Source organism: Heterocephalus glaber, unplaced genomic scaffold, assembly GCF_053883595.1.
Source record: "Heterocephalus glaber isolate CG9 unplaced genomic scaffold, H.glaber_assembly_v1.0 deba00001072, whole genome shotgun sequence".
Lineage (NCBI taxonomy): Eukaryota > Metazoa > Chordata > Mammalia > Rodentia > Bathyergidae > Heterocephalus > Heterocephalus glaber.
Window position 1 is genome coordinate 3,647,236 of NW_028258189.1, and position 20,946 is coordinate 3,668,181.

The following is a 20,946-nucleotide window of genomic DNA, read 5'->3' on the forward strand; positions in this document are numbered from 1 at the left end:
AGCTCAAGAGTTTGGAGCCACATGGAATCAACAACATTTAACCTTTGCTTCACACGAGACAATAGGAACATCAAAACTTGATTTGCAAAACATTTTTAAACTATTGCAAGTTATGTGTGGATGAAGTCTCTGTGGACATACACGTTTTCTCTCTGTGTATTAAACTGACTCAGCCCAGCCTGGTAGGAGGTAGCTGATCCATACTGTTGAAGTTATTGGTCCTTGAATGTGTACAATGTCTGCCCCCCCGCAAAAGAGAGGTTTTTGCAACAATCAACTGAATAGTTCATTCACAATTCAGCGAACAGTTCAGTGAACAATTCCGTAAAACAAATCAGTGTTTTAGGCACATCTATCTGGAAAACATAAAAATGAAATGGGGAAGTAAATACCGAGGATTGACTTAAGAGAGTTTTGGGGTATGACTGAAGACTGTACATTTTGCTTACAATAAAATTTCTATGCAGATATTGTTAGAATTGAACGAGGTGGGTGACTTCAATTTTTTTCTAGGATCAATAACAATACTTTTCCAATAATATTTACTATGTATGCCCAACACAAAAATGATCTGTAATGCTTTGCCTTGACTATATACATTTTTTGCAAATAATGCTTATTTTTATAGATCAAACTAGAGTACATCACGGGTAGTGGTTCTCTCACCACTAGATAGAGATAAAATGATCTAAAGCTTATCTGATTTTTAAGGGAAATTTGTGTCTTTCCATTTTTAACACATGAAACCAATGTCAGTTTTATAAAATTTTGTTTAATTTCCTTATGTTCAAATTGTTTCAATGTGTTTCTGCTTGCAATTTGAATTCTCCTAAAATGTATCACTGATATTTTAAAAAATCTATTTAGATTATAACATGTTGAAATTTGAGGGCCATTGAATCCTTCATCTGTTTTTTAAGAATATGGGAAATCTCTTTTCTAATAATTTTATTTTCTCTCTTTTTTTAAAAAAAGAATTGCGTTAGCTTTTATTTGTTTATTTATTTAATTTATTTTTGCAGTACTATCATTTTAACCCCAAACAGCATTTTCACGGGATGTCTAATATTTTTTACCAGTAACATTTTGAATTTGTTCTTCTTGACATCTTTATGTTCCTATGCATTTTCTATTGCCCTATTTCATTTTTTTTTTTTTTGAAAACCAAATGTAACAGACTTCAACTTTTTTGTTACATTCTTCTTCTTTTTTCTTTTTCTTTTTCTTTTACTGGGTTGCATCTCTCTCTTTTCTGGATTTTTGGCAAAACTGTTGTTTTTGAATTCTCTTTTTTTTTCCCCTTTATTTTCCTCTTCAATATGACCCCAGGAGCCAACACAAAGAAAGTCGCAGATGATATAACCACTAATGATCGAGGTGACGATGAAGGTATTTTTTGTTTTTTCAAAGCTCGTCCTTGATGCATGATTTTATTCCTATCTATCTCTCTCTTTTTTTCATTTCAATCTGTTTTTTTTCCCCTTATTTGAAAGTAGTACACACCAGTGTGCTGCTTTATTTATTTCCTTCTTGTAGAAACCGCTGTCATTTTTAATTGCAGTTACCATGTAGAGCCCTGGAAATCACTCCACAGCTAAAGTAAACATTGTTTCTAGTCATAAATGAGTTTTAAAAAAGGCTATTTACAAAGTTGCCCACCTTTTCCATTTATTTATTTATTTATTTTTGCCTTGGTTACAAGACGAGAAAATGGAATTTTACAACATGCATGTATACTGTCTTTTGTTTCTTCCCAACCTGATTTTGTGACTATTGTGTTTCAGAACGGGTCTTTTTCAGTTTTTTTTTTCCATGCACTGCAAAAATCTTGGACAACTGAGTAAAAAGTTTTTCATGGTGGTGGTATTCAGAAGGTGGGAGCAGAAATGAAGATTTCTTTTTTGATTTTCCTTTATAGACAATTGGATTCGTAAATAGGTTTCAGAGACTCTGCTCACAGTAAAATACATTAAAGAGTGTTTTCACGAGATGTCACTTTTCCTTTCAGGACTGCCTTTTGGCACCTTGTAAAGAGCAAAGAAAATTTAAAAAGATACAAGTATTGTAAGAATTAAAGACAGACCAGAATGCTTGCTTTATAGATTGCTCTGTTTTTACCATGGCTGTCCAGAAAAACATTTTTTTCTCCCCTCATTTTATTTATTTATTTATTTGTTTATTTATTTATTTATTGAGCAATGGAACATTGTTTAACTTTCTTTTTTTTTCTTTTGTACTGGGGATCAAACTCCAAACCTTGCGCTCGCCAGGCAGGCCCGGCGCCAATGAACTAAATCCCCTGCCCTGGAACATCGGTTTTTAAGTCTCTCAAATTGCTCTATAGGGTATTCACTAAGAGTGAAATGATTTTTCTTTCAAAGTTGGATTGTCTGTAGTGTCCACACGGGCAATTAGCACACTATATTTTGTCCCTTCTGTAAAATAAAGGATATAAAAGAAAAAAAACATGGAAACACTGAAATGAGACCTTAGTTTTTGGCTCGGCTTTCAGGATGAGTAATAACACATTTTTTTTTTCCCCCTCAGTCTGGGTGACAAAATGTGTGGAATTTCATTTCTTTACATTAAAGGATAAGACCCCTGAAGAGCTCATGGGTCTTTCACTGAGAAACAATTTGAGGCTGGTCCCTTTCAAATGTCCCAAGAGGATCTTTTTGCCATTTACTTGTTTTGGTGCATTCCTTGATTCCTTTCATAAATAATCTGCTCTCAAAAAAAAAAAAAAAAGATTTTGCAAATATTGTCACAATTCTGCCACTTTAATGTTGTTAGTAGCATTATTTTTCTTCCTCTCTAAATCCTTCCATGGCTCCCATGCCTCCAATGACTACCTAAGATATCCCTGGTGGCGTCAGACTCTCAGAACCCACACATGCCTAATCAGGAGGCCTTTGCCTTGATAAGAACTTCGGAAAACCTAGCATCTGTTCACTGTCCAAAGAACTACATGAAGGAAAACTGAAACAAAGTCCTCTCCACTGAACAATGTACTCTTTATTCCTTCTTTGTGATGTTTCCTTTTGATGATTAGGGTTCGTTTTCATAATTTTCTTCCAGAGTCACCTTATGACCTTTAAAATACCATCTAATTATTATTTAATGATAGTCAGCTCTAATTGTTTTTAACTTTGAATGCATAAGGCATCTGCCTATTACTCCCTGCAGCGCTAGAGAAAACTGTCTGTGAATTATGCTTTGTTACTCTCATTTATCTTCCGAGAGAACATCCTGAAGCAGCATTTCAAAGTCTCATCCTCCTTTCCACAGTGTAGTAGCTGACAGCTGGCAATGATAAAATAATAAAAAGCACAAATCAAAATCCAGAAAGGGACGATTATGCCAAGTGCCATTCCTTATTTAGCAGCTGTTCACTTAAAAAAAAAGAAAGAAAATGTAGTATATGAGTAATAAATACATGACAAATGCAAAGGGTTTTTCACTTACATTATAATTTTCTATGAGAAAACTTTAAAAAATGTTTTTCTGCTCTGTGTTCAAAACCAGAAACTACTTGAGCATGTGGATGACGCTCTTCGCTGTACATTACTGTGAGCAGTGGGTTTGCGGAAGTGTTCTTATAAGTTCAAAGCCATGGTCATTATCATTCAATCTGATTACATTTACCACCCAATAAGATGGTAATCGCTTTCTTCAAAAAAATTCCTTTCTGAAAAGAAATGGTAGTCACTGCTCGATCTAATTACACCAACCACCCAATATGATGACCTCATTTCTTCGAAATTCCTTTGAAATATTTCCAGGGTATCCCTGTGAGTTAGAAAAGAAAAAGAGAAAAAAGAGAGGAGAGAGAAAAACAAATGCACAGTTATTTGAGTTTTCTTCTACTAATGTAGAGTTACTTGACTTGTCTACACACATCCACATCTACCTCAACGTTTATTACTGTGGTCGGTCTCCCCCAATTAAAAGTGAGCCATATGACTGAATCATGCTAAGCAGGTTGAATAATCATACTTTTTAGACAAAAGTTCTGCAGATGGCCTTGGATTTTCTTTTCTCATAGACCACTATCAAATATTATTTTTAGCTGCTCATTAATTAAAATAATAAAGTGATTATGAGGAATACTCATTAGTTTCAAATCCTGCAGGGAGTTTACATTCCCTGTGAAAATATAAAGCAGTAACATGATTTCATCTTTGGTCTGCTCTCTCTTGCCATTTTTCATGACATGTCTGTTATTTTTGTCATTTAAATATGTGAGAGAGAGAGATAATCAAGAGATAATGAGGAGATAGCTCCTAATTCAATAAAATAGAACAAAGATATTTGTTTGGACATTTAAAAAAAAAAATTGTCTTCCTTTGACAAATTTTAACATTTTAAAAAGATTTTGGTCATCTGCCCTATATTGAGTCTATAATTTCACCCCCACTTTTATGTTCTGATTCTGCATACTTTGACCACAAAGTAAGATGGCAGCAGTATTAAAGTTAGTTAGAATTCTGAAGGTGATGTTACCCTTCCTTTCTTAATTATGGGAGGAAAATATATTTTATTGAGGATGCCATGTAGTTCTTCAATCCAAACCATATTTTAGGGTTGGAGCAAAATTTGGGAAACATGTATCTTATCTTAAGCCCCTTAAAAACATTTATATATATAACTTTATAAGTACATATTATATTTATATATAAATCGTATTTTATTTATTTTATATATAAATTATACTATACATAATATATATATATATAAGACACAGAGAGACAGAGAGAGACTTCCTTACTAGGAAATATTATCCCACATATCTGCTTGCTTCTCAAAGTATAACTTAAGTGAATAGCAAATCTAACACCATTGGCTATTATCTTTAGACAGTGTTACAAGGACTTACACTCTTCGTAACATACATGGATAGTCTGGGTGTAGTCGCACACACTATGAATCTTGTTTAGATTAGCTGAGAAAACTTTTGGCCAGGCTAAATTCATGTTTGTTTACCCTACACCGAGACTCTGGATTTCTAAGCCAGAAGAGCTGGGTGAGGAGGTGCCATTACCTGTAATCCCGGCCCTCTGGGAGGCTGAGGCAGGATGACCTGTAGTTCGCTGGCAGCCTGGAGAACTTAGCAATTAAGTGAGGCCATGTCTCAAGTTGAAAAAGAAGGGCTGGGAATGTAGTTCAGTGCAAAGCTCCTGGTTCCAATCCCCAGTGCCACGAAATAAATGCATAGGATTAATTCACCTGAAAACTAGGAAAATTAAGTAGCCCCCTTTGCTCTTCCATGAGCAGATGTCAGCTGTGTGATTCTTTATTGTGTGTCCTTACTTGACTTTTTTTCCAGACATCCATGATCAAAACAGTAAGAAGCCAGTGATGGTCTATATCCATGGTGGATCCTACATGGAAGGCACCGGAAACATGATAGATGGGAGCATCCTATCAAGCTACGGGAATGTCATCGTCATCACCATTAACTACCGCCTGGGCATACTGGGTAAGTAGTTGGGTCCTGCAAAGAATCGAGCAAAATGCACTGTGAAAATTTCCCTTTTCATTTAAATTCCGGGCCTCTTGGCTTTCTACCAATGTTCTTCTAGCTCCTGGAGAATCCTACTATGATGGCACTTTGTGGATTTGATTGGGGAGCTTCCTTCCTTGTTGTACTTTCACTGAAAATTTCCATGGTTCTTTCCAACGTGGAGTTTGTAGTCCTGTCATTTTAATTTCTTTGAATGTGAATCCCCCCTCCAGCCAAGGGAAACCTCGAAGACTTCGAGAGAGAGTTAAGCTTTAATGAATGGGACCTTCCTCTGCTGAAGTAAATGGAGACTTGCTGTAGACATAGACTTGAATCGCCAACATGGATTTGGTAACAGAATAGTTGATAACAGCTGTCTGTGGTGATGTTCTTTTCTCATTGTGTAGCATTACTGATCACTCTAAAGGCAGGAAAACACTTTATCCACTTTTCTAACTAGTTACGTTGCACCTTGACAATCTTCCATGTGATTCTGTTATTGTATTTGTATGCAGTGAAACTTGTCTCTTCACTGAATTTGTTTTCGTATTACAACATCACCGTCTAAGGACATGAAGTCTGGCAATCCATCCTTTAGGCATTTCCATCATTTTACTCCAAGAGTGGTTCAGAAATCTGCACATTTATTAGGAGGAGGAGGAGTTCCAGCTTTCCCATTCTGACACATGTTGCCTGCTGTTGCCTCTTTCAAGAGTGATCTTCATAGGCTTAGGCAGAAAGCATTTGTTTGCAAACCAGAAAATACTCTAACATGGGGTAGAAAATGAAGTTAGGAGTAAAGTGGCTATGAGAAGAAAGATGTGCATCTTGGTGGATGGTGAAGGTGTGATATAAAAGGTGAACAGAGCCAGACGGAGGGAGCCCAGGAAAACAGGAAATGTGGCTGGAATTGTTTTCTCCACAATTCTTACCAATGATATTTTGTTTCCATTTGGCTGATTTTATTTCCCACTGAGTGGCTTTTTTTCATTTCCATGTGAAGACCAACCCACCCATTGGAGACTCCAAGAGAGGGGAAGTGCAGACTTCCAAATGCACTAGAAATAAAATGGGAAGGATGTGCCCTATAGCTGCGCCTTTTGAAAAGCTGATAAAGCACTCAACATTTCACGTGGGTTTTCCGATGGAGGGACATAGAGCAACCAAAAAAGCACTCAGTATCTGGAATCTGTGGCCCAGGAATTTAGCTCAGTGGTTTGGCTGCCTGCTACGCAAGCGCAAAGACCCGAGTTCGATCCCTGGTACCAAAAAGAAAAAAAAAAAAAGAATCTCATTATTTCATGTTTTATTTCTTCTCTGTTTTTCTTTCTTTTTTTTTCAGGGGTTTCTAGAAGCCCAGTCTTGATGGAACAATTCCAGCTAACTTTTGAATGTCTCTCTGAGTATTTTCATAGGCTTCTGGCTAGTTGCTTTGGAGACTCGTGTCTGAAGCAGGAAATTGTGTTTCTTGATGTCTTACAAAAGGCCCATTCTAACAAAGAAGTGGAGAGGAAACTGTGTTAAGGTCCCTTCACACAGGATCTTTTCAAAGAGTCCCATGGTCCACACTTAAGATGCACTTTGGGAAACTGAGAAAACTGTTTCATAGAGTGATGGTCATTGGACACAGTCCTGCTTTCGTAAAAAAAAAAAAATCACAAAATGTTTGGTCACATGAATGATTGAAAGATGCTACTCTCGGGTTAGATTTCAAAGAAATTGATTCCCTTTTCTCGCTGACCCTGAATTACATTAAGTAGCTCGATGCTGTGATTTCTTTATTGGTTTCACCCATTCTTGACTCAAAGGCAACCAGGTCAAAGTAGCCTGAAACTGATGTGCTTATTTTTTAAGAGGAAAGAAAAAAAAAAAACGCTGAAAAATATGAAGGGTACCTTTTGCCAGTACGAGCCTGAAAGAGAAATGGTGATAAGAGAACCCTGGCTATAAGGCAAGGGTGTAAAAGAAGAGATTTAGCATGTCTATGCCAGGCCATTTACATTCTGAATGAGCTACCCTGAAAAGCCAAGCATACCACAGAAGTACTTTTGTGTGCTGGGGTGCAGTGTGCCAGATCTGTAGATGACTGGGGGTGGAGGGAGATAGAGACTTTAAAATGTGACTCGCTTTATCTTCATCTTTGTTTTCTGCTGTCCTCTCCGGCAGCGGCTGGGCAGCATTTGCTTTTTGCTTACAGGAATCCACTATGATCAGTCCTGAGAATATATTTGCAAACCTTTGGCATCAGATATTTAAAGCCATCCTCAAATAAAACAGCATTGGCTCCGGGTATAGCTCAGGGAGAGCGTGCATGCTTCGCATGCTCAAGTCACTGACTTTACTCAGCATCCACACACATGAAAATCAATCCACTGATGAATGAAACAGCTCATGGTGCCCTCATAAGATCATTTCAGAGCGCAATCTTAACGGGAATAGATACACTGCTACCCTAAAAGTCAGCACTGTCTTTGGATTGTTTTGTTTTGATAAGCATGTGTGTTATTTCCCTACTTAAGGAAAGGAAAATATTATTTCAGAGTGTTATCAACATTTCATGGAAGGATAAATGATGTTTTTCTTACCTACAAGAGAAGGCTAAAGAGATGAATTATGCTAAAAATGACAGTAGTAGGCTAGAGGTGGAAAGAATGTAGATTTTAGGATGAAAGAAGCATTAGCGAGAATCTTCACTCTACCTGTATTTTTGTCTCAAGGCATTCAGAAAACCAACCAACTTCCTGATTCCCTCTCCTGAGATACAGAAAGAGGTGCCCTTTTCTGCCTTTTGGGGTGATTGTACAATATAAAGTTCCATAAGCCCAAAACATCACACTGAACCCCATAAATAAATGCTATATTGAATTATTCATCGATGAAAAATAAATTTTAAACATTTTTGAAACGGTTCAGTGGATGCACTTAGGTGACATTTTTATAGCCCCTGAGCAATATTCTTGCACCTGCTAAATTGACTATTATTTGTAATGCCGGACCTTGTATTAGTGCTACTGCTGACCCATCGTTGTTCTTACAAGTGCTCACACTTGCCGTCACCAAAATCTATCAGTGATCATTGTCCAAACGGAACCGCTTTAATTAAAAAACGTAATCAAGAGTTACTTTTAGAGGTTCGGTAAATCAGAAGCTCGTTATGGTTGATTTTGTAGCATGAAAGATTGCTTCCACACGTACTGTCTTGCTAGCCACTAACTGCATTCTTTGTTATCCAATTCATCACCCAGAGGAGAGTTCCTAATATGCAAACAATAAAGAGCTATTCTCCCTGGCAACTGGGGATAAATCTTCATAGAACTCACTATTTAAGGTCCCAGGAGTGCCTGAACGGTTATTCATAAAGTGGTGATCCTCTTGTAAACACTCCCGTTTATTCTGTGACACACTCTGGTCAATGGGAAGGCGTGCACATCTAAAGTTTTGGAGCAAGGGGTCTTCACTGATACCCAACAAGTTTGCAACCTGGTGGGTGTAGGCTGCTCTTACTAACAAAGCCTTCACCTCACAATATCCATATGCACTGTTTACTCCCGAGAAAACAAGACCTCAACCCAGACAACACAGGTGCAGAACAATTCCTTCAGGTCAGGACTCAAACTGAGTCAGTGTAGGATCCCTCCCTCAGGGCCAATACAGAGTTCCTACACTTTGCTCAGTGCTCATCCCTTGCACGAAGATAACTTGAGTATTCTGTACTCTGTCTTTGCTGTTGCTTGTCCAAATGATGACCCAAAGTCCTTTGCTGTACTAGAGAAAAATGTTCATGATTGCTGTTTTCTGTGGAAATGCCAAAGACTCATTTGTGTACGGCTCAACCTCCTCCACCCCCAATTAATTATGCCCACTTTGCATGAGTTTGTATCTTCAGGTGGCTCATTCTAAGTCCATTCATGTATTCTTTCCAAGTCAGCTCACAAAGTATGATTACCTTCAAGGGGCCCTATAAATTGATGCCTTACGGTGCTCTGATTTATTGTTGCTTTTACATAGCCATGAGTATGTGCTTTAGCCCCGCATCATGGAATGTCAGCGGCTCACCTGGCAAGGGGCTGCTGGAAATGTGACTTCATTTCATCTTCCTAACCTCCCTGAAGTGGATCGACCACGTTGATCCAAGGAGGAAATGAAGGTCATATTGAAAATCTAGTCTTGGTTGCATAACTCTCCCCAAGACCAGAGGTAGGATTAAAAATCAAGTCTAAATGAAGCCAAACCACTGTATGTTACCCATGCATGAAGACCCGTGAGCTCCGTGACCCAGCAAAGTGAATGGATTCCTTACTCCATGGGTGGTTTACAGTTGTGAAAACTTGTTACCCAGGTGGGTTCCCCTCCCTGAAATTTTGAAGGATTGTTCATAGCCCATGGCTGTTTTGAAAGTTTTGCCACGGGCTGTGGAACTTGGGTGTCTTTTTATGCTCATGGATGGCACACTCCCCTTCAGGTGCCCTGGAGGCGTAGCTTTGACTGTCAGCCCAAAATGATCTCACTTAAATACATCCAAGGCTCGTAGCACGGAAAGCATCTGAAGTAGGGCTCTGGGTGCCATGCCACGGGCAGGGTTTCTATCCTGGTCTCCACTGCTCGGTCTTGGTTTCTTTCTACAAAGGACAGTGTGTGGGCCGGGCTGTGGGACAGCCCTGTGATGTCCACCAGAACTGTCCCACTGTTCAGTGGGTCCCTACGAGTATGGAGAAGCCACTGGAGGTGGGGGTGTGTATGTCTGAACAGTTACACTCCTGATCCCATGACTGTGCTTTGGTGTGGAAGCGTTTTCCACCACCAAAAGCACCACGGGTAGCTGAGTCTGTGGGTCACGTGTCTGCTGGGAATACCTGTCTTGCCTCCTGTGAAGGTGATCGGTCCACGCCTTTTGCTCTCCCTGGAGAGTTAAAGATGTGACTTTTTATTGGGTATTTCCACGCTTATCACATTTTGCTTTTCTTGCGTGTTACTAGTGATTAAGCTCAGGCCTTCATATTGAGCTACTTCTGCAGCCTTTATTGTTGATGATCAATTTGTTTACTATTTTTTATTTGACATAGTCTTGCTGAGTCAGTAAACTGCCCTGGCTGGACTCAAACTTTCCAACCTCCAGCCTCAGCCTCCCAGAGCGTAGGACTGCAGTTATACTATGTCACCATGCACAGCTTTCTGGTTTATTTATTTATTTTTTCCTAAGGACTTCCTTTTCCCTTTTCTCTTTTTAATGGTTCGGGAAAGGTTTCTTTTAAATTATATGTTAAACGCACCTTATCAGTGAAGTCTAAATTTTCTTAAACATAGAAGTCAGGCACTGGTGTGACGCTTGCCTACAGGTCCAGCACTTGGGAGGCTGAGCATGAGGAGGGGCACAGGCTCAAGGGCGCTCTGGGAATAGAAAGGGGGTTCAGTGCCAGCATGGACCATGTATGGAGATGCAGGGAAAGAAAGAAAAACAGAATGGAAGGCAGGAGGGAAGGAGGGAGGGAGGGAGGGAGGGAGGGAGGGAGGGAGGGAAGGAAGAAAAATCTGCAGTTAGAGAGGAGAGAAGAAGGTGCTGCATTGGATGTTGAGGGAATTAGACCTCAGTGGAGACATAAACCAGAAGACAGAGGCAGGCTGCAGACAGGAGAGTCCCGGCTGGGAGAGCACTCTAGCCCGTGGCCAGGACATGGCCACTTGGGTCCCCGATGGGAGACCCAGAGGATCCAAGGGAGCTTTCTACAGCCACAGCATGCAGTCTTGCCCGTCTTCTCTGTGAGTCGGCCTCCGTGACCCGGATCACCTGTGGAAAGTCTGCGGGGGCATCTTCTCCTCCCGGTTGTCCACATCTGGGACACCTGTCTCACGGTGGGCAAAGCCAGGTCCTCCTTTGCACCCCGATCCTTGGGTTGGGCTGCTTCTGTCTCCTGGTGACCAGACGGGGCTACTGCATCCACTGGGTTCACTCTGCAGGGATGGAAGAAAGCGGTTTGGGGACATGGGGTGAATGCTGAGGACTCTGGAGCTTCCAGGTGAGGGGTCCACATGAGAACCAGTCTTCCTGGTTCTGAGGACCAACCGGGCACCAGGCAGACACACATTGTGGGGGTGAGACAGGCCCTGCACAGGGGGAGAGAAGCGAGAATCATGTGTGCAACTTTTTTTCTTTCTTTGTGGCTTCATGTGTTTCCTTCCTTCCTCCCTCCCTTTTTTCTCTCCTCCATTCCTTAACTCTTCCCCTCTTCCTACCCTCCTTTCCCTTCTACAACAAATGGAAATCATGCAGATTTCTCATGTACAATAGGGTGCTTTGGAAAATGCATGGATTGTGGATGGACGATAGCAGGCTGGTTAACATCTGCTTCAGCTCCTATGCCGTTTGCTTTTTATTCTTTTGTCTGCTTGTTCATACCTGGAGGAGCAATTTCCAGGCCTATAATGCTTTTCTACCAAGTGTTGTCATGGGACATCTCATGAACACTTCCCTCTTATTTCATGGAAATGTGGACTCTTTACCAATGTGTTTCTAAACCCTTCTCTGCTCAGCTCCTGCTGACTGTCATCCTACTGTCTGCTTCTATGATGTTAATCATTTTAGATTCTGCATGGGGAGAGATCAGGAGGTATTTGTCTTTCTGTCCCTGGTTTATCTCCAGTAACATGCAGATTTCCAGGTCTCTCCATGTGGTGGCTAAGACCAGGATGCCTTTTCCAAAGGCAGCACAGCATCTTCTTCTGTCATGAACCACATTCTCCTCATCCATCCACCCTGTTAGGCTTACTCCATATCCTGGCTTATTGTGAATCTCAGTATAATAAACAAAAGGGTGCACGTATCTTTCCAAACACTTAAGAAATCTCAAATGCACACAAATCTAACACTCATGTATTATGCTATGGAAATTTCCTTCATCGATATGTAAATGATCCAGGTTTTATGTTTTTCCTTCTTTCACAGTACTAAGGATGGAAATCCGGGCTTCATGCCTACTCTACCACCAAGCTACACCTCCATCCCTTTTATTTTATATTTTGATATTAGGTCTCAAAAATTGAGTTTCCAATCCTCCTGCCTTGATCTCCCAAGTAGCTGGGATTACCAGATGTGCAACCTCATGCTTGGTTTGATTCAGAATTTCTTAAAAGAAAATGAAAAATTTGTTTTACAATGTAGCCTCATTTGCAGATCAAAAAAAGAAAAATCAAATAAATCTACAAGAAGCCATTGCCTTGACACCTAACTACCTTTGTCCAATGTGTTCTTTTTTTTTTTGAGGTTATAGAAATAAACTTTATTTTTAATTTTCAGAAGTATAAAAGTTGTGACGCGTTGTATAAATTGTTAACAATTTAGTTGATACCTAGTTAATCTCACACAGCATTATTTTTTCCTTTTCTTGAAAACTTATACTTGCATCCTTTCAAAGACAGGCTAACATATATTAGCATTTAGTAAATTATTTGAAGAGCAAAATTCTAGAATATCCATGTTTGTCATGGTACTTGAAATATGTTTAATATATTAATTTAAGGAATTATCTCAGAAGTAACAATTATAATCATTAGTTCTCTAACCTTTAGGTCTGAATAAAACCTGTCACTTTTCACAATAAGAAAGCAGAAAATAATATAATAATCAAGTGGAGCTAACCTGAAATCATTTAATTCTCTTGGGCCTTTAAGAGACAGGGCCTGGTGGGATGTCATTATGGGACCCTTCCATTTTCTGGCTTCCTGTCTTGCCATGCGATCTTCCCCTCTCTTGTGCCCTCCCACCACTGTGATAACCATGCACCATGATGTGTAGCAGCAAGAGGAGGCCTCACCAGAGCCAGCACCATGCTGTCTAGACATTCAGCCTCCAAATCCATGAGCTAAATAACCTTCTTTTCTTTATGTTATCCAGCCTCTGGTATTTTGTTATAGTAATGAAAAACAGAATATACCTTCTATTTTAGCAACTTGAGATAAACGAAACACAACTTTCATTTTTAAATAAAAATTTCAATACCGTATTTGAAACTGCAAATGTGATTCACATTATGAGGGAGAATGAGTTAAACAGCAAATACTAGATAATTATTTCTCATGAGTAATGAGTGTGACTTAAAGCTCTCATATTACTTATTTTCAACTCAAGTAAGGACAATTAGGCCACAGGAGTCATTTCTTCATCCGAGTCACTTGATTTGCCTTTTAGTTCCAATTGCCCTAAATCTTTGTCTATAGTTAAATTCTGAGTTTTCTTCTTGTGCTTCTTAGCAACTGCATCATTTGCAGAAAGTTTTCTCATTTTAATGTTTGGCAATTTCTTCAGGTCCAAATCCCATTCCCTAAAGGTTTTCAGACTGCTTGCATGTAAAATGTCTGGAATCTGAAGGCCGTAGGCTTCCTATTGCTGTCGTTCATGCTCCATCGTCTGCTTGATGACTGTCTCCTGGGCTTGGTGGCGCCTTCCCTGCCTTTCCTTGATGCCATTGTGTAACTCAATCTGCTCCAGCTCACTGCTGAATTGATTTAAATACCTTTCAATTAATTCACAAGCATCTTTTTTTAAATATCTCATTTTTGGTGGATCCAGCTCATTTTGAAACCACTGCAGTTTTTCACCAATAAGGTGAAATTTCATTCTTCAATTTTTCCTTCTTTTCTTGTTTGTGGGCCTCTCTTGTAATTTGAGCAGCTTTTCTACTGTATGGGTGGATGATTTTTTTTTTTTTCTGTGCTTTTTCCCTTTGGTGCTTTAGGCATGGTGATGTCCTGGAAGGCACAGAGGACCTCTGCACTCCAGACTGCACAGGCTCACAGCCCGGAGCGGCAGCTCTCACGCCTGCTCTCCAGCCCAACACCTGTCCAATGTGTTCTTTAACCTGGCTTTCATAGTCACCCAGAATACTACTTGTAAAATTTCTTTCCTGAAAAATTTTACTTTCAAAACAGAATCTCTTATGATCATTCGTTGTGAAAGGTACCACCACTTCTATCTGTGGTGCGTTTTCTTCCTTTTCCCTCTAGTCTTCCATGTGGTGGGTCACTTACATGCAGTTGCTGAGGAAGAAACAAGTTCCTTCTCTCTCGCTGAGGGGCACAAACGTATGAGCAATACTCAAAATGTAAACAACAGCGAGACAAATTTTATTTTTATTTGTTAGTGCTGGATGTTTTCCGGAAGTTCTGAGGAAATCCTCAAGTTGACAAAGTACATGAACTTGATTGGCGAGAGATGGAAATTAACATTCTGGATCATCGTCCAAGAAACAAAAGCAATAATTAAAATATGATTCATGCAAAGAAATTGATGACTGGTCCTTCAGAACTTCTGGAGGGGATTTGTGGCCCTTCAGATCATGGAATAATAAATCTACACAGCTTCATGTCCTGCTACAGTCACAGTAGCTGGTTTATGCCAGCCACCAAAACTTACCTGGGCACTAAGTATAGAATATGATTCCCATTGGAAGGAGGGACGTTCCCCTGAAGCTGGAAGATAAAAATGAGAAACACAGAGCTGGCCCCTCAGGGTAGAGAATCGAAAGCATTTGTGCAAGGGATAATTAGTTGCATGGAAAAAATTTATCAAAATAAGTTCCAGAGAATGCAAGAAGTCAGAGTAGAAAATTCTTTGAGGTGTCCTGTTGTAAAGAAACCAGGAGACATGTCATCCATGGACAGATGAAGTGGGAAACAAATGCAGTCATATTTCACTGTGTGAGAAATGGCAGCCACCGTGTGTGCTATGGGGTAGGATTCAGCAAGGAAGCGATTCTTTCAGGGCTGGGCTGGCTGGGCCAGAGTGATCCATTTCTGAACCTCAGGATAGACAGTGCTGGCTTTCTTTAGGAGCACAGGATACATTTTCTGAGAAATGAAATGCTAAGTGTGTAGCTGCAGAGGGTAGCATGGATGGGGTGGTAGGAGCTCATGCAAGTCATGAGTGTTCTTTGGCTGACTGTTAGAATTTCGGAGAAGTAGGGTGTAAGATAATGAGCACTGAAGAAAAGGGAAGGGGAGGGGGAGGGAAAGGGGAGGGAAAGATGAGGGAAGGGGAGGGGAGGGGAAGGGAGAGGAGCAGAGGAGATGAGAGGAGATTCTTGGAGGGAGGATTGGAGAAGACAATACCTTTTGACTGGTGCTCATCTCTTGAAGTCATTAGAAGTAGGCTTCCTGGATTTGCAATGATGTCAGATGTGTGGGGTGCTTCTAGGGTTTCTTGAGAGATTTTTCCCCTCATATTCCCATTCAAGGAGAAGTGCATGTAGCCTCAGTTTACCACGTAGGGAGAAAGAATGGACAAAAACTTTACTGTGATTCATGCAAGGGAGGGAGCATGGTGGATTGTGGGAGCTGAGGAGAAGTGAGAAAAGAGGAGATAGCAGCAAAGGAGGAAAAGCTACTGGAATAAGAGAATATCAGCTACAGATCTCACCACATCTCTTCTGCAGGGACTCAACCTTAACTGAGAAATATTGACCTCTTCTTTGTTTCTATTGCCCAAGAATCACGGGTCCCCGTGGCATGATAGTCCCCATTGTTGAACTCATTTTGTACCGGAATTCACACTTCGGCATATAATTTTTTTCATGTGGATCATGTTTACTTCTTGTCACGAATGTCTAAGCTCCTTGAGGGCTGAGTTCATAGCATATATTTCCCTTTGTCTCCTGAGTATCTAGCAGATAATAAGAATTTTCTAGATGATTAACCATTGCCACATTATTTTGCTTTGAATTGCAAAATGCAAGCTAATTAACAGAGGAAGAAATATATTTACTTGAAAATTATCTCTTTAGGTTTCAGCAAACCCCTAGCTCTCAAAATCAGTGAATATCTCATTTTACATAAACCATGTTTATATCTATTTTATATATTCAATGGCTCTTTCTTTTTTCCACAAACACTGAAATTTCCGTGTTCCTTGAAACAAAGGTTTGTACCTTTTCTTCTCATTTCTAGATTTATCTTCTTCATATGAAGATTATCATAAATGAAGACATTTTTATAGATGCTGTGCACTCATCATTTAAAATCTCCGTATCTTCAAATATCTAGCAGATTCTGGGTAGTTTTAAAAGCAAAGTGGTAGAGCTGTAATGTGTCAATTTTCTGCAACTTTTCTTGTGAGTGTTTTAAATGATGTATGATAAAAAGACAATACTTGCAGATTTTTCCAAGAGCTGAAGCTCATTTTTCCCAAATGGCTGACCTGTGTCTGAGATGATCCTTTAATCTGAATGAAAGAATTTTCTAAGGCAGTCATGACAAACTACCACAAGTATGGTGACATAAAACAAGAGAAATCCATTCTTTCATAATGGAAGGGAGCAGGACTCCAAAATCAAGATGGCAGCAGGACGGTTGCTCCTTGCCAGGTGGCAGGAAATGAGGCTTTCTTGACTTTCCAGGTTGTGCCAGCTCTGGTTTTTGCTGCCATCTTCCAATGGCCATATTATTTCAAGTGTGCATCTCCTCCTCTTCTTACTAGGGCACAGTTCCCTGGATCTAGAGCTCACACTAAATCTAAGATAATTTCATCTTGAGACTCCAAATCCATTACATCAGATGCACTGACTTTCTGAGGTTCAAGGTGGACATGAGTTTATGGAGGATACTATTCAACCCAACTGTCTTGCTGACTTTTTTCATCAGTGAGACACATACCTGACATCTGCAAGTTGAAGGAGGAAAGGTTTATTTCAGCACACAATTTGTAGAAGTTTCAATCCATAGTCACCTGGCTCCAAGGCAGGGTGTCAGGGCAGAGGGGCATCACAGATGAAAAACAGCTCATGATGGGGCAGGTTGAAGCCAGCAAACCAGGAAGCAGCAAGCCGCCCTTTCCCTTTTATCCCACCCAGTCTACAAGCCTAATGGTTGGTGTCACTCACACCCAGGGTGGGGCTTCTCTCTTCAGTAAATCCACTCAGGCACAACCAGAACTCTGCTATCCAATCACTGGATTAATTTAGTATCATACACCCTTACTCCTAGTATCACACATCCTCAATCCAGCCAGCTCCAAAAAGCCCCACCTATGAGTGCATGAGGCTTTGGAGGGACAGCTAGATAAGAGCTACAATACCTATATACCCAGCTTTCTTCCACAGTCCATGACTGCAGTGCACACCTGTTTGGATCACATATGTCTACTGTGTTCCGTCAATGCATGCAGAATGTCTCTATGTCCAGGATGCCTTTGGGCTTCTGGGCTGGAGTCCACACTCTGGACTTTCCTCATTTTTTTTTCCATCTCCTTTGCTTTCAGAAAACATAATCATGCTGTATCAACTTCATTTCCTGCATCTTACAGTTTCTCCATCCATTTTCTCAGTGACAAAGCCATTTTCCCATTGGCCACAAAACTGGTACCTTTGCATCAACAATATGAGTAGGGCTATATTTCACATTTTCTCTTAAATCAAAGGCTATAACTATAAAGCAAGCAGTTGTACTTTGCTATATTCATTCCATCTTTGCTGTCTATAATAAAATCCAATCACTAATGCTCATTAATGTTCTGTCTTGGAACTGTATGCTTGGGCACATGCCACCTCAAAATGGAACTTCCTAAAATATAAAAGATTAATAATACAGTTTTTTTAAACAGAGACTTATTCAAATACACCTCAAGTTTTAAATTGAGTCATGGGCTTTTAATGTAATAAATGACCTGATAACGTGTCACAACCTCTTTACAAATATGTCAATTACTCTACATTCTGCCCTTTTGGTCAGCTCTGACTTGTAACAATGTACAGAATATAAACTTTGTGAGATGCTGAATTATTTGTTTTTCCAGTTCTAGGAATTGAATCCAGAATCTTTTCACTGAGCTGTATCACTACTTCACTTTTAAATTTTCTATATTTTGAGAAAGGATCACACTAAGTTTCCCAGGTTGTGTTGCTCAAACTTGCAGTTCTCCTGTCTCAGCCTCGCTTAGTGTGAGGATTATAGGTATGTTCCACCGTGCCTAGTTTACAGAATGAAATCTTACATCAGCCCGGAGTGTGAATCATCTCCTTTTCCCAGGTATCCATGAAGTATACCCTCCCCTCTCATTAGTCACTAGAACATCAGAGAATATGTCTTAGTGCTGGTGTTCAAATCATTACTTAATATCCAAAGCATAGGAGTAATAATCCAAGCACTTGGGATGTGTCATTTAAAAGAAGTGATTCTTTTAAAGGAAAAGATGCAAGTTATGTAGTTTGTAAGAAAATAATTGAATCCTGAGATTGGTAAGATTACAGTAGCAATATAGTATATAGAGAGCTTCATATTATAATTTGGTTTTATGAATCATTGTAAAGTCCTCCTAGCTGATTGGAGGGGGTGTTGCATGTACTGTATTAAATTTACCTTCCATTGTGAACAACTTGGAGTTTGGAAAAATAACAAATTGTTATTTGAAATTTGCAATGTTCACGTCTCACTTTAAGTCCTTCAAAATCAGCAAGACAACCCCATGGCCTTCCTAATTTGTGAATGTAAATGACGTCTCAGATTTGCAACGTCATGATTCTATACTTAAACCTTGAAAGGCCTACTTGAATGTTGATACTTTATCCCGACCCTCCTGTGGGTGGACTATATTTCACTTTTGGAGCTGTAACCTCTCAATCCAAAGGAGCATAACTCAGGGAAGCCAGTGGTCTCTGGCTACGGTAGAACATGCCTGTCGGCCCAGTACTCTGGGAAGCTGAGGCTGCAGGATCCAGGTTTGAGCCCAGCCTGGGCAATTTAGGGAGACCTTATCTCAAAGGGTTTCATTTTTTAAAGCTGATAATGTACTTAGTGTGAAGGTACTGTGTTCACCCCTAGTAATACACACACACACACATGCACACACACACGCACACGTGCACAATAATAAAATCAAGTTACCCCTGCAGAAGTTTTTGTCAAACACTCAAATGTGGACACTTTGATGTGAATTGGTTTGAAGACCAGGTTGAGAAAGAGAAAATAATGAATGCATAAAACCTGAACTTCCTTTGATCCAGAGTTTCCTGTTTTTATAACCTCTGCTGCTGAGCCAGAAAGAAATGAAGCACAAAACACAGCTTCTACTTGCTTTCTTCTTCAAAGAAGCATGCCTTCCCCAATTCTTTGATTTCCGCTCATTTTGTGCTGTCCATGCCTATCATATGCAATATTTTTACTTCATAACCTCTAAGCAGCTCACAGTAGTCCCATAGGCAAAAGATGTACTTAAATACTGCTTTCTATTTTTTTCTTTTTTGAGGGAAATTACTGTTAGTGATTATCTGAATGGATAATGTTTCTTGAAGAATTATCTGGTGTATTGGGACAGATGTATTTTCCATTTCCTACTGGATTTACTTTTATATGTTGAATGCAGTTGTCTTATGAGACAGCATGGGTAGATCAAGAAAGATAATGTGTTTTAATTATAAACTTTTGCTCTGTACTTATTTTTGATGCACAAGAGTTTGCAGTGGGAGTTTGGGGGGGGGTTCCAAAATGTTTGAAATATTTTGAATATGCTTTTATTCACTTAATGAATGTATGCTCATCTCATATGTAGCAGGCAACTATTTGTACTTGTTCTTGGATTTTATTAAGTTCTCATCCTGAAAGGGAGAATAGACCAAGGCAGGCCCCATGAGTTGTTTATAAATTCTGTAGCTAGTGAAATATATGTGCCAAATACTTTAGAAGTGAGCACACCTGATATGAAATTGCCTTTGTTATAAGATTTAAAGCAACACAAGATTTAACCTTTGCCAGCCTGGTAAAACAGGAGCTAAGGTGTTCCTCTTGGAGTATGTGCTTTTCTTTTATGTGTCTCTCCTTTGCAGACAACTTTAATGAGGAACTGATTCGTGTCCCTCGGGTGTCAGTGGGCTTTCCATCCTTGTAATAAAGGCCTGAAGTGATCAACTGATGAAAAGGAAAGATGTATTTTGGCTTAGTTTTGGAGATCCACCATCGCACTGCTCTGTTCATTTAGGACATTTGTTGAGACAGATCCCTGTGGATCTGTGGTGGATGTCTTAATTCTGTCATCACTGGGTCAAAAATGCTCAACACCCGCAACTTAAAGAGGAGAGTTTGATTCTGACTCACGGTTTTTAGAGGATTCAGTCCATAGTTGGCCGGGTTCCTGGGGTCATGTTGCAAGGGAAAACTGCACACATTTTGGTGGACTGAAAATAAGAGTATAAAGGCGGAGCCAGTGGGAAGACACAACTTTTAAGGTCACACCCAACTCTTTCATGCACCTGAACTCCAAACCACACATTCAGCTCTGAACTTTTCACTCTCTCAATCCACTGATGACCCTAGTGTCACAGCAATCTATCAGCCTTCAAAATTCCCACCTCTGCACACATGAGTCTTTGGCGGTGACATCCTAGGCTTAAATCATAACAGCTAGTTTATGTCTTGAAGCCAAGGGACTGACCTCATGGAATCCAAGAAGCAGAGAGAGGGCGAGG

The 20,946-nt window shown here is 39.9% G+C and overlaps 1 protein-coding gene and 1 pseudogene across 10 annotated transcripts in view; one reads left to right on the plus strand and one right to left on the minus strand.

Moving 5' to 3' along the window:
- Positions 1 to 20,946, plus strand: part of Nlgn4x (neuroligin 4 X-linked) — a 353,927-nt gene that overhangs the window by 217,545 nt on the left and 115,436 nt on the right. For 8 of the 10 annotated variants that reach the window (XM_004867341.4, XM_087209941.1, XM_021246374.2 and 5 more), the window contains one exon: positions 5,327 to 5,479. The exons of 1 other annotated variant lie outside the window; for it this stretch is intronic. In XM_004867341.4, coding sequence (XP_004867398.1) covers positions 5,327 to 5,479 — 153 coding nt within the window. Of the gene's footprint in view, positions 1 to 1,329; positions 1,390 to 5,326; positions 5,480 to 20,946 lie in introns of all 10 variants that reach the window. One more of the 10 variants, XM_004867340.4, reaches the window with a different exon arrangement.
- Positions 13,540 to 14,236, minus strand: LOC101715443 (translation machinery-associated protein 16 pseudogene; annotated as a pseudogene).